The sequence below is a fragment of the Oncorhynchus masou genome, chromosome 2, assembly GCF_036934945.1.
Source record: "Oncorhynchus masou masou isolate Uvic2021 chromosome 2, UVic_Omas_1.1, whole genome shotgun sequence".
In the NCBI taxonomy this organism is placed as follows: domain Eukaryota; kingdom Metazoa; phylum Chordata; class Actinopteri; order Salmoniformes; family Salmonidae; genus Oncorhynchus; species Oncorhynchus masou.
Window position 1 is genome coordinate 26000474 of NC_088213.1, and position 14736 is coordinate 26015209.

Here is a 14736-nt window from a genome sequence, read left to right on the forward strand (position 1 = left end):
GTTTGTTTTGCTTCATGGAACTGAGGAGAAAGCACAAAGTAGCTATCACATAAAACAAGCGATCAAGGCATGTTCACCATCCTTTCTTCTTAATGTTAGTACTTGTAACGTCACAAAAGGACTGTTCAACTATTACAAGACATGAACCACTGTATTAAAGAAATATATATTGTATATTACTAAATAAGGTTGACAAACGCCTCTCCCGCTCTCACCTGCGTCTTTACTTAGTGATACAACAACAATTCAGACAAATACCAAGTACTCTATGTTCATACAGTGCCTTGCGAAAGTATTCGGCCCCCTTGAACTTTGCGACCTTTTGCCACATTTCAGGCTTCAAACATAAAGATATAAAACTGTATTTTTTTGTGAAGAATCAACAACAAGTGGGACACAATCATGAAGTGGAATGACATTTATTGGATATTTCAAACTTTTTTAACAAATCAAAAACTGAAAAATTGGGCGTGCAAAATTATTCAGCCCCCTTAAGTTAATACTTTGTAGCGCCACCTTTTGCTGCGATTACAGCTGTAAGTTGCTTGGGGTATGTCTCTATCAGTTTTGCACATCGAGAGACTGAAATTTTTCCCATTCCTCCTTGCAAAACAGCTCGAGCTCAGTGAGGTTGGAGGGAGAGCATTTGTGAACAGCAGTTTTCAGTTCTTTCACAGATTCTCGATTGGATTCAGGTCTGGACTTTGACTTGGCCATTCTAACACCTGGATATGTTTATTTTTGAACCATTCCATTGTAGATTTTGCTTTATGTTTTGGATCATTGTCTTGTTGGAAGACAAATCTCCGTCCCAATCTCAGGTCTTTTGCAGACTCTATCTTCCAGAATGGTCCTGTATTTGGCTCCATCCATCTTCCCATCAATTTTAACCATCTTCCCTGTCCCTGCTGAAGAAAAGCAGGCCCAAACCATGATGCTGCCATCACCATGTTTGACAGTGGGTATGGTGTGTTCAGGGTGATGAGCTGTGTTGCTTTTACGCCAAACATAACGTTTTGCATTGTTGCCAAAAAGTTCAATTTTGGTTTCATCTGACCAGAGCACCTTCTTCCACATGTTTGGTGTGTCTCCCAGGTGGCTCGTGGCAAACTTTAAACAACACTTTTTATGGATATCTTTAAGAAATGGCTTTCTTCTTGCCACTCTTCCATAAAGGCCAGATTTGTGCAATATACGACTGATTGTTGTCCTATGGACAGAGTCTTCCACCTCAGCTGTAGATCTCTGCAGTTCATCCAGAGTGATCATGGGCCTCTTGGCTGCATCTCTGATCAGTCTTCTCCTTGTATGAGCTGAAAGTTTAGAGGGACAGCCAGGTCTTGGTAGATTTGCAGTGGTCTGATACTCCTTCCATTTCAATATTATCGCTTGCACAGTGCTCCTTGGGATGTTTAAAGCTTGGGAAATCTTTTTGTATCCAAATCCGGCTTTAAACTTCTTCACAACAGTATCTCGAACCTGCCTGGTGTGTTCCTTGTTCTTCATGATGCTTTCTGCGCTTTTAACGGACCTCTGAGACTATCACAGTGCAGGTGCATTTATACGGAGACTTGATTACACACAGGTGGATTGTATTTATCATCATTAGTCATTTAGGTCAACATTGGATCATTCAGATATCCTCACTGAACTTCTGGAGAGAGTTTGCTGCACTGAAAGTAAAGGGGCTGAATAATTTTGCACGCCCATTTTTTCAGTTTTTGATTTGTTAAAAAAGTTTGAAATATCCAATAAATGTCGTTCCACTTCATGATTGTGTCCCACTTGTTGTTGATTCTTCACAAAAAATACAGTTTTATATCTTTATGTTTGAAGCCTGAAATGTGGCAAAAGGTCGCAAAGTTCAAGGGGGCCGAATACTTTCGCAAGGCACTGTATATGTTCATAGTATTGTGTACTTATTAAACACTATGACCAGCACTCAGCCAAAGGATGACATTTTCGAAGACAGCACTTGACATATCATAGCAGCTAAACGACAACAAACCACCGGCACAAAACAGCACTGAGATGGAGAGGTCAGGGGTCAATATGAGGACAGGTTAAAGGCCAGATTTGAAAGGTTAGATGGGTTGGCATGACATAGGACGAACTGTCTCTTAACAAGGCCCCAACTAGTTAATGACCATAGACTAGATGGACTACAGAACAGGCTAACTGCAAATACACTTACACCTGCAATAGATATAACAAACACTTGGTTTGTAATGTACTGAATGTGGTCCCAAGACAAGAAAGTGTGATTTAGTCTCACACTTAATATGACTAGTTGATATACTTTGTGCCATTGTCTATATGGTTTTCTGCGAAGGGTCTTTGGCATAAGACTATTACTCTGATTCCCCCACAGCTTAAGACAGTGTTTACAATGATTCCCCCACAGTTTAGACAGTGTTTACTCTGTTTCCCCCACAGCGTAGACAGTGTTTACTCTGATTCCCCCACAGCTTAGACAGTGTTTACTCTGTTTCCCCCACAGCGTAGACAGTGTTTACTCTGATTCCTCCACAGCTTAGACAGTGTTTACTCTGATTCCCCCACAGTTTAGACAGTGTTTACTCTGTTTCCCCCACAGCGTAGACAGTGTTTACTCTGATTCCCCCACAGTTTAGACAGTGTTTACAATGATTCCCCCACAGTTAGACAGTGTTTACAATGATTCCCCCACAGTTTAGACAGTGTTTACAATGATTCCCCCACAGTTGAGACAATGTTTACTCTGTTTCCCCCACAGCTTAAGACAGTGTTTACAATGATTCCCCCACAGTTTAGACGGTGTTTACAATGATTCCCCCACAGTTTAGACAGTGTTTACTCTGTTTCCCCCACAGCTTAGACAGTGTTTACAATAATTCCCCCACAGCGTAGACAGTGTTTACTCTGATTCCCCCACAGTTTAGACAGTGTTTACTCTGTTTCCCCCACAGCTTAAGACAGTGTTTACAATGATTCCCCCACAGTTTAGACAGTGTTTACTCTGTTTCCCCCACAGCGTAGACTGTATTTACTCTGATTCCCCCACAGCTTAGACAGTGTTTACTCTGATTCCCCCACAGCTTAGACAGTGTTTACTCTGATTCCCCCACAGCTTAGACAGTGTTTACTCTGTTTCCCCCACAGCTTAGACAGTGTTTACTCTGATTCCTTGGCCAGAAGTTGCTGCAGTATGTTTGTGTGTGTGAGGCAGTGTTGACTGTATGTGTGTGTATTCAAAGCAACATGGCTATCAACGTTTGTACATGATCATAGATCACATGATATCTTACATATATCCTTTGTTGTACAGATAAAGAGAGTAAGGGAGGGAGAGAGAGAGAGCAGGAATTCAGTCAGCCAGCCAGATCACATGAGATTGCACTTTTCAGCAGACTGTTTGAGGTCTTCCAGCGTGGCCTGGGCCTTGTCCTTCAGCTGGTCCATGTCCACATTCTGGATGTTGGTCAGCTGGCCCAGGACAGACGTTTTGGACGCCTCCTCCTTGTTGTCATCAGCGATCATCTTGGCTAGCTCTGTGGGCAGCTCCACGTCATCCCCCGCCTGCTGGATCTGAGTGTCATCCAGCTCATTCTGGGTCGCACACACACACACACACACACACACACACACACACACACACACACACACACACACACACACACACACACACACACACACACACACACACACACACACACACACACACACACACACACACACACACACACACACACACACACACAGGCCAGTGGGAGAGGGTGTAGGGAGCGAGGGCAAAGGAAAGGGAGAGGAATGAGATGATTGAGACATAAGGAGAAAAGAAAGAGAGTACAAACAGAGCACATTTGGATGGTGTTTTTGCTTCAAGGACACAACCTAGATCTGACCCTGTAATAACTGTAATAACATGTAGTAAGAAAATGCTTGAATCCAATATGCAGAATCAGTAATGGATGTACCTTTGGCAGTCTGTATTTGTCCCGGAAGTGACTTCTAACTGTTGCCCGCTCAGCTTTCTTCTGGGCAAAACTAGCATCTCGTTCCTGCCTGGGGAAAACCAGAGAGAAAATGATTAACAACGGCTGAAATAGTGTCACTGCATGTAATCACACAAACACACATACACACACATAACGTCTGCAAAGGTGGTATAATCACGAGTCCTTACTCAAGTTGATGCTTCATAACAAATGCCTCCTTCATTCCACCTCCATAATTCGACTGAAGGATTAAGGATTTGACGGCATTAGTGGCGATGTGAGGACAGATGCTATAATGATCATTTAATTCATCCATAAGGCTTTTTGTAATATAAACATGTCATGGTATTTAGTATGGAACGTTGTTAGATTTGTTTGTAATGCGATGTATCACAAATGCACAAATTCATTGTTTACTATTAACCACATAGCTCAGCCATCGCAGTTAGAGTGTTGGGCCAGTAATGAAAAGGTCGCTGCTTTGAATACCTGAGCCGATAAGGTGAAAAATCTGCCGATGTGCCCTTGAGCAAAGCACTTAACCCTAATTTGCTCCAGGACGCCATACTACTATGGCAGACCCTGTAAACAACATATTTCACTGCTTCTATCTGGTGTATGTGACCATATTAGATTTTTATACCACTGTGGATCTCATAGTGAGGGCTGAAAAAAAAGAACACAGGGAGCCCTCTGCTGAGCTGCTCTCTGACTCAAGAGTCTAGGCCATCAGAAGGTCAGAAGGTGGACAAGCAGCAGTAACACCTGGGGGTAGAGGAGGAGGGAGGGAGGCAGAGAGAGGGAGAACGACAGAGAGAGAGGCTGTGCTCTTGCAGTGAGACCCAGATGCAGTCTACTGCCGGTCCACTGCTCTACTGGGGAATTATATTCAGACTTCTGGGATATAGAGCGGCATTGACTCACTGACTGACTAGCACTCATCTACTTCTACAACTTAGTGAACCCACAGAAACCTAGGATCACACCCCTCTACAGAACTCTACACCCTTCCAACCCAGAACTTAGGATGACACCACTCTACAGAACTCTACACCCTCTCAACCCAGAGTCTAGGACAACACCACTCTACAGAACTCTACACCCTTCCAACCCAGAACTTAGGATGACACCACTCTACAGAACTCTACACCCTCTCAACCCAGAGTCTAGGACAACACCACTCTACAGAACTCTACACCCTTCCAACCCAGAACATAGGACAACACCACTCTACAGAACTCTACACCCTTCCAACACAGAGCGTAGGACGACACCACTCTCCAGAACTCTAAACCATCCCAATCCATAGCCTAGGACAACACCACTCTATAGAACTATACACCCTCCCAAAGCAGAACCTAGGACAACGCCACTCTACAGAACTATACACCCTCCCAACCCAGAGCCTAGGACGACACCACTCTACACCCTCCCAACTCAGAGCCTAGGACGACACCACTCTCCAGAACTCTAAACCCTCTGAACTCAGAACCTAGGATTACTCCACTCCAGAAAACTGACTGACTAGCACACCTCATTTTACAGCTGCCAAACCAGTGAATATACACAACCTTGGATCAGTTCACTCTGCAGCACACCCAGACACCACAACACCCAATCACCATGTCCTCTGCCCTACACCACCATACAAATATCATCATACTGCAAGTCTTATGTTGAGGTAAATCAGATATTTATACATCACCAGCACGTACAGCAATACTGCAATACTACCCATTTGGTAACTCCAGCAGAGGGCAGACAAGAGACCGTTTGTATTATCCATGGAAGCCCTCTTAGTATTACTCAAATAATCTTGGTCCCTAATTTTCCAATAATCAGATTAAAACAATCACTGAAAATGTGATATAAACACCTGAATAGGATTTAACTCTTTCAAAAGACAAGACTAGACCTACACCTCGCACCAAACATTCCGAAGTAGACTCCATGAACCAAGGTGATGTCATGTGACCTATGTGATCATGCCAACAGTGTGGTCATCATAATGTATACATACAATACTGTAAACAATGGCATGATACATGTGCATGGCCAATGACAAGGCCTTATACCTATCATTCAGGGGATACTAGGCCAGCCCTGGGCATAAGCAACATAGGTGGTCGCCTCTTGTTATGTCAGTCACTGACAGTCACTCAATTAGCCAATGTCAGCTAATATGTTTTAGATTGGTAAATTAGTCAACCTAGCTATCTAAACTTGTAGTAATCATGGCCAAATTACCAACCTGGCACGAAGGGCCTGACCTCCAGGAGGCCCCAATTGATTTTGTTAGACACTCTCATTCAGATATCATATAAATAATTAATGGAAAAATGGGGGACAATTCATGGCAAAATTCATGGCCCCCCCAACCAAATCTCGCCTTGGTCCCCCAAAAGGCTAGGGCTGGCCCTGAGGGGATACATACTGAGTGTACAAAACATCAAGAACATCTTCCTAATATTGAGTTGCACCCCCTTTTGCCCTCTGAACAGCCTCAATGTGTCGGGGCATGGACTCTACAAGGTATCGAACGCGTTCCACAGGGATGCTTCCCACAGTTGGCTGGATGTCCTTTTGGTGGTGGACCATTGTTGAACGTGAAAAACCCAGCAGCGTTGCAGTTCTTGACACAAACTGGTGCGCCTGGCACCTACTACCATACCCCGTTCAAAGGCACTTAAATATTTTGTTGTTCCCTTTCACCCTCTGAATGGCACACATACACAATCCATGTCTCAGTTGTCTCAAGACTTAAACATCCTTCTTTAACCAGTCTCCTCCCCTTCATCTACACTGATTGAAGTAGATTTAACAAGTCACATCAATAAGGGATCATAGCTTTCAGTCTATGTCATGGAAAGAACAGGTGTTCTTAATGTTCTGTTCACTTAGTGTATATTCACAGTGACATTACTGTTATCTTGCCCACTGTGAATGAACATGAGCATGTAAACCACCACACAGCAGCACATAAACCAGCGCTTTGTGAGAGCCAATGGTAGAGCACCTGATGGCACTGAGATGACGAGTCTTGTGTCTTCTCCTCTCAAGGGCATCATATAACCAGGGGATGTCATTGTGACTCCTGTGCCTGATAACATGATTATATATGACATGCCACTGCAAACAACCCCATTCCAACAACCCTATTATCCTTGGATTATACAGAGCACTGACACCAGACTTTGTGCTATGATCTATTGTATGGCAGTAGCCACATTATAATAGCTCACCTCCCCTGAAACCCAGTGTAATGTATGATGGTATGGGATTGAGGTCAAAGTGGGCTGTGGATTGAGGGGAGTCAGTGGATGCTCCACCATGTCTGACATGTCAACAGTAAATAGGCTGTTTGTCCTGGAGCCTGGAGCCATGTGACCTTAAGCCAGGGTAGTGCTCTGTAGTAAAACACATTTCTTTTTAATGAAGTATAACCTTTCATATAGATGCAGGTGTGTGTGGAGGCACTGCACATGATCAGACACTTATTTTTTTCAGATCTATGAGCTTTTGTAGAGTCATCTGTTTCAAACCTTGAGGACATATTCTCCTCTCACATAGGGGAATTTGGAGTAAAGTCAATTAAATTATCAGATGTTTTATGATATGGACAGAGGACAGTCTATGGCTATGGTGATGGGTTTCTTTGTTATACCCAGATAAAAATACATTTCAAGATCAGAGAAACTCACATCAGACTCATTTATTCTGTTGAGGTGTCTACTCTTTGTGAACAAACTGAAGATGGAGGCCGACATCACAGGGACATGCAAGAAATGTGGAAAACTATTTGGAGAGCTCATTGAGGATGATATTCAATACATTTTGAGATAAATTGGACATAAAAGTAACTGAATTCATGTTCTAGAATACATCTAAGGACACGTATCAACCTGAAGCATTAGTATATGCCTATTGGGAAAGAGCCGTTTTACAGTATAATTGGGCATTAAACTCACTGTGATTACTGACACATTTTTGTTTCTGGATTAGGCTATTGCAAGAATTCCAATGGAAAACCGTCCTATATAGTATAATTCTTGAAACCTGAAAGAAAACTCATGTATCGAGTGTAGCAGCTGTGTGGTGAGCTCGAGAGTACGCCGTGGATCCCACTGATGCGTAAAATAGTGCATGGCGCACTGGGGCTTGTAAAGGCAGGCGCTCAACAGCGTCTTTACATTGGACATTACACAGAATAAACGCCACTTTATAGTACGCAACCCTTTCAAAATACATAGGCTATTCAAATGGATCGATAAACTTGGGTTTGTTCTTACTTTTCCTCCTCTAACTGTTGTTGATATTGTTCAAATTCCTCCTGGGTCATTCCTGCCGCTGCGGCTTCCGATTTCTCTCCTTCGGGCTTTTCCTCAGTCAAACCCCCGGTCAGGTTCTTCACATGCCCTCCCACCATTTGTTTCACCATAAAAGCCATCTTTCTGCCTCTTTAGAGTCCGTTTACCGACCGAGTCAGAACGTGGACCTTTGATGCGCTCTTGATGAAAGCTGAGTAAATCAATGGATATCCACCGAAGTGTCTCAAAAATATATGGAAAAAGCCAATACAGTCACCCAAATGTTTTACTCTCGACACTCCGTCGTGCACCACAGTGAGCGATTGAGAATAGACGCGTTTCAGCACCTGTGCCAGTGGACAGCTCCGCGTTGAGTGGGGAGGTTAGCGAGAGAGGACGTGGCTGCACAAATATCTGAGCCAACAAGTTTTACTCTCAACTCTACCAATCGTGTTTTTTTCCTAACCCAACCTCCACTCCCTTTGCCCAATCCCACAGATCGCTGGATTACGAATGCGCTTTCATGATGCAACCTTGCACCACACGTGGGTTCCGGTTATTCGCCTTCTTATTATAACTCACTATTGAGTATGACAGGCCCTCCTCACGTTCACAACGGACTCCGGCAGAGACAGACACACGTGACGAGTCAACTACTGTCTACTAGTTGTTTTGTATGGTTTTGATGCCAGTGCTTCTTTGGGGTCATTTTGTGCGCTTTTTTGTTGTTGTGAAAATCCAAGGGTTTCCAAATGCACTTTTGTCATAAACTCAGCAAAACTGTGTTTATTTTCAGCAAACTTAACATGTGTAAATATTTGTATGAACATAACAAGATTCAACAATTGAGACATAAACTGAACAAGTTTCACAGACATGTGACTAACAGAAATGGAATACTGTGTCCCTGAACAAAGGGGGGGTTCAAAATCAAAAGTAACAGTCAGTATCTGGTGTGGCCACCAGCTGCATTAAGTATTGCAGTTTATCTCCTCCCCATGGACTGCACCATGTTTGCCAGTTCTTGCTGTGAGATGTTACCCCACTCTTCCACCAAGGCACCTGCAGGTTCCCGGACATTTCTGGGGTGAATGGCCCTAGCCCTTACCCTCCGATCCAACAGGTCCCAGACTTGCTCAACGGGATTGAGATCTGAGCTCATCGCTGGCCATAGCAGAACACTGACATTCCTGTCTTGGAGGAAATTACGCACAGAACAAGCAGTATGGCTGGTGGCATTGTCATGCTGGAGGGTCATGTCAGGATGAGCCTGCAGGAAGGGTACCACATGAGGGAGGAGGATGTCTTCGCTGTAATGCACAGCATTGAGATTGCCTGCAATGACAACAAGCTCAGTCTGATGATGCTGTGACACACCGCCCCAGACCATGACGGACCCTCCACCTCCAAATCTATCCCCCTCCAGAGTACAGGCCTCGGTGTAACGCTCATTCCTTCGGCGATAAACACGAATTCGACCATCACCCCTGGTGAGACAAAACCGCACTTTGTCAGTGAAGAGCACTTTTTTCCAGTCCTGTCTGGTCCAGCGACAGTGGGTTTGTGCCTGGTGTAACTCGGGCAGTTGTTGTTGCCATCCTGTACCTGTCCCGCAGGTGTGACGTTCGGATGTACCAATCCTGTGCAGGTGTTGTTACACGTGGTGTCACGTTCTGACCTTAGTTCCTTTGTTTTGTCTTTTGTTTTAGTATGGTCAGGAAGTGAGTTGGGTGGGTTGTCTATGTTAGTTTGTCTATGATTTTCTATTTCTGTGTTTGGCCTGGTATGGTTCTCAATCAGAGGCAGCTGTCAATCGTTGTCCCTGATTGAGAACCATATTTAGGTAGCCTGTTTTCCATTGTGTTTTGTGGGTGGTTATTTTCTGTTTAGTGTTGTGTGCACCTTACAGGACTGTTCATTGGTTGTTTATTGTTTTGTTTTCAGTGTTCATTAAAATGTTTAAAATATGGACACTTACCATGCTGCACCTTGGTCCTCCTCTCTATCTCCAGACGACAACCGTTACACGTGGTCTGCCACTGCGAGGACGAATCAGCTGTCCATCCTGTCTCCCTGTAGTGCTGTCTTATGCGTTTCACAGTATGGACATTGCAATTTATTGCCCTGGCCACATTTGCAGTCCTCATGCCTCCTTGCAGCCTGCCTAAGGCACATTCACGCAGATGAGCAGGGATCCTGGGCATCTTTCTTTTGGTGTTTTTCAGAGTCAGTAGAAAGGCCACTTTAGTGTCCTAAGTTTTCATAACTGTGACCTTAATTGCCTACCATCTGTAAGCTATTAGTATCTTAACAACCATTCCATGGGTGCATGTTCATTAATTGTTTATGGTTCATTCAACAAGCATGGGAAACAGTGTTTAAATCCTTTACAATGAAGATCTGAGAAGTTATTTGGATTTCTACGAATTATCTTTGAAAGAGGGTCCTGAAAAAGGGTTTCTTTTGTTGCTGAGTTTATGAAATAAGGCAATCCTACTTCCAGTTATACATCACTTATGATTTATTTTGCGTCATTTGTCCTGTGTAGTATAGTCTAACACAATTTTTATTAAAATATTTATGTGTATGAAGAAATATTATCTGTTTTCCACTGAGCGCACATAAACATGTGTCTCATATGAAGAGGGCACAACAAAACCTATTCCCCCTCAGGAGACTGAAAATATTTGGCATGGGTCCTCAGATCCTCAAAAGGTTCTACAGCTGCACCAGAGAGCATCCTGACTGGTTGCATCACTGCCTGGTATGGAAACTACAGGCACTACAGAGGGTGGTGCGAACGGCCCAGTACATCACTGGGGCCAAGCTTCCTGCTATCCAGCACCTCTATACAAGGAGGTGTCAGAGGAAGGCCCTAAAAATTACAGCCTCCCTAGTCATAGACTGTTCTCTCTGCTACCGCACGGCAAGCGGTACTGGAGCGCAAAGTCTAGGTCCAAGAGGCTTCTAAACAGCTTCTACCCCCAAGCCATAAGACAATTGAAAATCTAAAAAATAGCTACACAAACTATTTGCTTTGCCCCCCCCCCCCCCCCCCGCGCCCCCTGACTCTGTACCGTAACCCCCTGTATATAGCCTCGCTATTGTTATTTTACTGCTGCTTAATTACTTGTTACTTTTATCTCTTATTCTTATCCACATTTTTTTTAACTGCATTGTTGGTTAGGGGCTCGTAAGTAAGCATTTCACTGTAAGGTCTTCCCCACTGTAAGGTCTACACCTAAAATGTGATTTGATATGCAGTGGGGATGGGCAGTTGTCTGCTGCTCAGGGAAAGAGAGAGCAAAAGAGAGAGAAAGAGAGCGAGAGAGAGAGAAAGCAGCTCCTGCAGGCATACTGGTGTGTAATTGCATTTGAAAGGAATTTGCATAAACCTCAATAAACAGTTGTCCATGCCTCCCGCCAGGTCATTAATCTCCATACACCACAGTACAGGAAAAGAGAATGGTGTTACAAATTCATGAGACCAATTAGAGTGTTTGTAGGCATCTACTGTAGGGGTCGTCATTAAGACAATATTATTTTAAAATTTGGATACAGATCCTGTCTTTCTCTTTCTCTCTCTTCTTGTCACGCCCTGACCTTAGTTATCTTTGTTTTCTTTATTATTTGGTTAGGTCAGGGTGTGACAAGGTCTGGTCTGTGTAGTTTTTGTATTGTCTATGGGGTTTTGTATGTTTATGGGGTTTTTCTAGTCTAGGGGTTTATATGTCTATGGTTGCCTAGATGGGTTCTCAATCAGAGGCAGCTGTTTATCGTTGTCTCTGATTGGTAGCCATATTCCTTGGTTATTTTGTGGGTTGTTATTCTATGTTTAGTTGCCTGTTCTGCACTAGCCATATTGCTTAATGGTTTGTTTTGTTGTTTTGTTTAGTTCTGTTCAGGTCTGTTCAGTTCTGTTCAGTGTTCTCTCTTTAATTAAAGAGTTATGTTCGCTTACCACGCTGCGCCTTGGTCTCCTCTTTATGACGACCGTGACAGAACAACCCACCATAAATGGACCAAGCAGCATGAAAAGGAGGAGCAGTGTTTGATGGAGCAGACAGCATGGACATGGGACGAAATACTGGACAGTAAAGGATCCTGGACGTGGGAGGAAATACTGGCAGGAGAGGATCGCCTACCATGGAGGCAGGTGGAGATAACACGGGAGGAACGGCAGACTAAATAATTTTTTGCACGCTTTGAGGACAATACAGTGCCACTGACACGGCCTGCAACGAAAACATGCGGACTCTCCTTCACTGCAGCCGAGGTGAGTAAAACATTTAAACGTGTTAACCCTCGCAAGGCTGCAGGCCCAGACGGCATCCCCAGCCGCGCCCTCAGAGCATGCGCAGACCAGCTGGCTGGTGTGTTTACGGACATATTCAATCAATCCCTATCCCAGTCTGTTGTTCCCACATGCTTCAAGAGGGCCACCATTGTTCCTGTTCCCAAGAAAGCTAAGGTAACTGAGCTAAACGACTACCGCCCCGTAGCACTCACTTCCGTCATCATGAAGTGCTTTGAGAGACTAGTCAAGGACCATATCACTTCCACCCTACCTGACACCCTAGACCCCACTCCAATTTGCTTACCGCCCAAATAGGTCCACAGACGACGCAATCTCAACCACACTGCACACTGCCCTAACCCATCTGGACAAGAGGAATACCTATGTGAGAATGCTGTTCATCGACTACAGCTCGGCATTTAACACCATAGTACCCTCCAAGCTCGTCATCAAGCTCGAGACCCTGGGTCTCAACCCCGCCCTGTGCAACTGGGTACTGGACTTCCTGACGGGCCGCCCCCAGGTGGTGAGGGTAGGCAACATCTCCACCCCGCTGATCCTCAACACTGGGGCCCCACAAGGGTGCGTCCTGAGCTCTCTCCTGTACTCTCTGTTCACCCACGACTGCGTGGCCACACACGCCTCCAACTCAATCATCAAGTTTGCGGACGACACAACAGTGGTAGGCTTGATTACCAACAACGACAAGACGGCCTACAGGGAGGAGGTGAGGGCCCTCGGAGTGTGGTATCAGGAAAATAACCTCACACTCAACATCAACAAAACAAAGGAGATGATTGTGGACATCAGGAAACAGCAGAGGGAACACCCCCCTATCCACATCGATGGAACAGTAGTGGAGAGGGTAGTAAGTTTTAAGTTCCTCGGCATACACATCACAGACAAACTGAATTGGTCCACCCACACAGACAGCATCGTGAAGAAGGTGCAGCAGCACCTCTTCAACCTCAGGAGGCTGAAGAAATTTGGCTTGTCACCAAAAGCACTCACAAACTTCTACAGATGCACAATCGAGAGCATCCTGGCGGGCTGTATCACCGCCTGGTACGGCAACTGCTCCGCCCACAACCGTAAGGCTCTCCAGAGGGTAGTGAGGTCTGCACAACGCATCAACGGGGGCAAACTACCTGCCCTCCAGGACACCTACACCACCCGATGTTACAGGAAGGCCATAAAGATCATCAAGGACAACAACCACCCGAGCCACTGCCTGTTCACCCTGCTATCATCCAGAAGGCGAGGTCAGTACAGGTGCATCAAAGCTGGGACCGAGAGACTGAAAAGCAGCTTCTATCTCAAGGCCATCAGACTGTTAAACAGCCACCACTAACATTGAGTGGCTGCTGCCAACACACTGACTCAACTCCAGCCACTTTAATAATGGGAATTGATGGGAAATGATGTAAAATATATCACTAGCCACTTTAAACAATGCTACCTAATATAATGTTTACATACCCTACATTATTCATCTCATATGTATACGTATATACTGTACTCTATATCATCTACTGCATATTTTTGTAATACATGTATCACTAGCCACTTTAACTATGCCACTTTGTTTACATACTCATCTCATATGTATATACTGTACTCGATACTATCTACTGTATCTTGCCTATGCTGCTCTGTACCATCACTCATTCATATATCTTTATGTACATATTCTTTATCCCCTTACACTTGTGTGTATAAGACAGTAGTTTTGGAATTGTTAGTTAGATTACTTGTTGGTTATTACTGCATTGTCGGAACTAGATGCACAAGCATTTTGCTACACTCGCATTAACATCTGCTAACCATGTGTATGTGACAAATAAAATTTGATTTGATTTGATATGAGGAGCTGGCCAACTCCTCGTGATTACTGTGGGGAGTGTGTTACTGGTCAGGCACAGTGTTATGACTTGGAGCGCACGGTGTCTCCAGTGCGCTATTCTAGCCCAGTGCGCTCTATTCCAGCTCCTCGCATTGGCTGGGCTAGAATGGGCATCCAGCCAGGAAGGAGTGTGCCGGCTCCTAGTCTCCAGTGTACCTCCTTGGACCAGGATATCCTGCGCCGGCTTTGCGTACTGTGTCTCCGGTGAGTCTACATAGCCCAGTACGTCCTGAGCCAGCCAGGACGGGTTGT

At 44.6% G+C, this 14736-nt stretch overlaps 1 protein-coding gene across 1 annotated transcript; it reads right to left on the minus strand.

Annotated features, from left to right (window-relative positions):
• Positions 1–3330: 3330 nt before the first annotated feature.
• LOC135553818 (complexin-3-like) lies at positions 3331–8424 on the minus strand. The gene is made up of 3 exons (XM_064985757.1): positions 8267–8424; positions 3957–4044; positions 3331–3588 (listed from the first exon to the last, which is right to left on the minus strand). The coding sequence occupies exons 1-3, from the start codon at positions 8422–8424 to the stop codon at positions 3364–3366; spliced, it is 471 nt and encodes a 156-aa protein (XP_064841829.1). The 3' UTR covers positions 3331–3363.
• Between the last annotated feature and the right edge of the window lie 6312 nt (positions 8425–14736).

Coding starts and splice junctions, on each gene's coding strand:
- LOC135553818 (XM_064985757.1), bottom strand. CDS start 8,424: ATGGCTTTTATGGTGAAACAAATGGTGGGAGGGCATGTGAAGAACCTG. Junction 4,045..8,266: donor CAACAGTTAGAGGAGGAAAA/GTAAGAACAAAC, acceptor GGTTTTCCCCAG/GCAGGAACGAGATGCTAGTT. Junction 3,589..3,956: donor ACAAATACAGACTGCCAAAG/GTACATCCATTA, acceptor TGTGCGACCCAG/AATGAGCTGGATGACACTCA.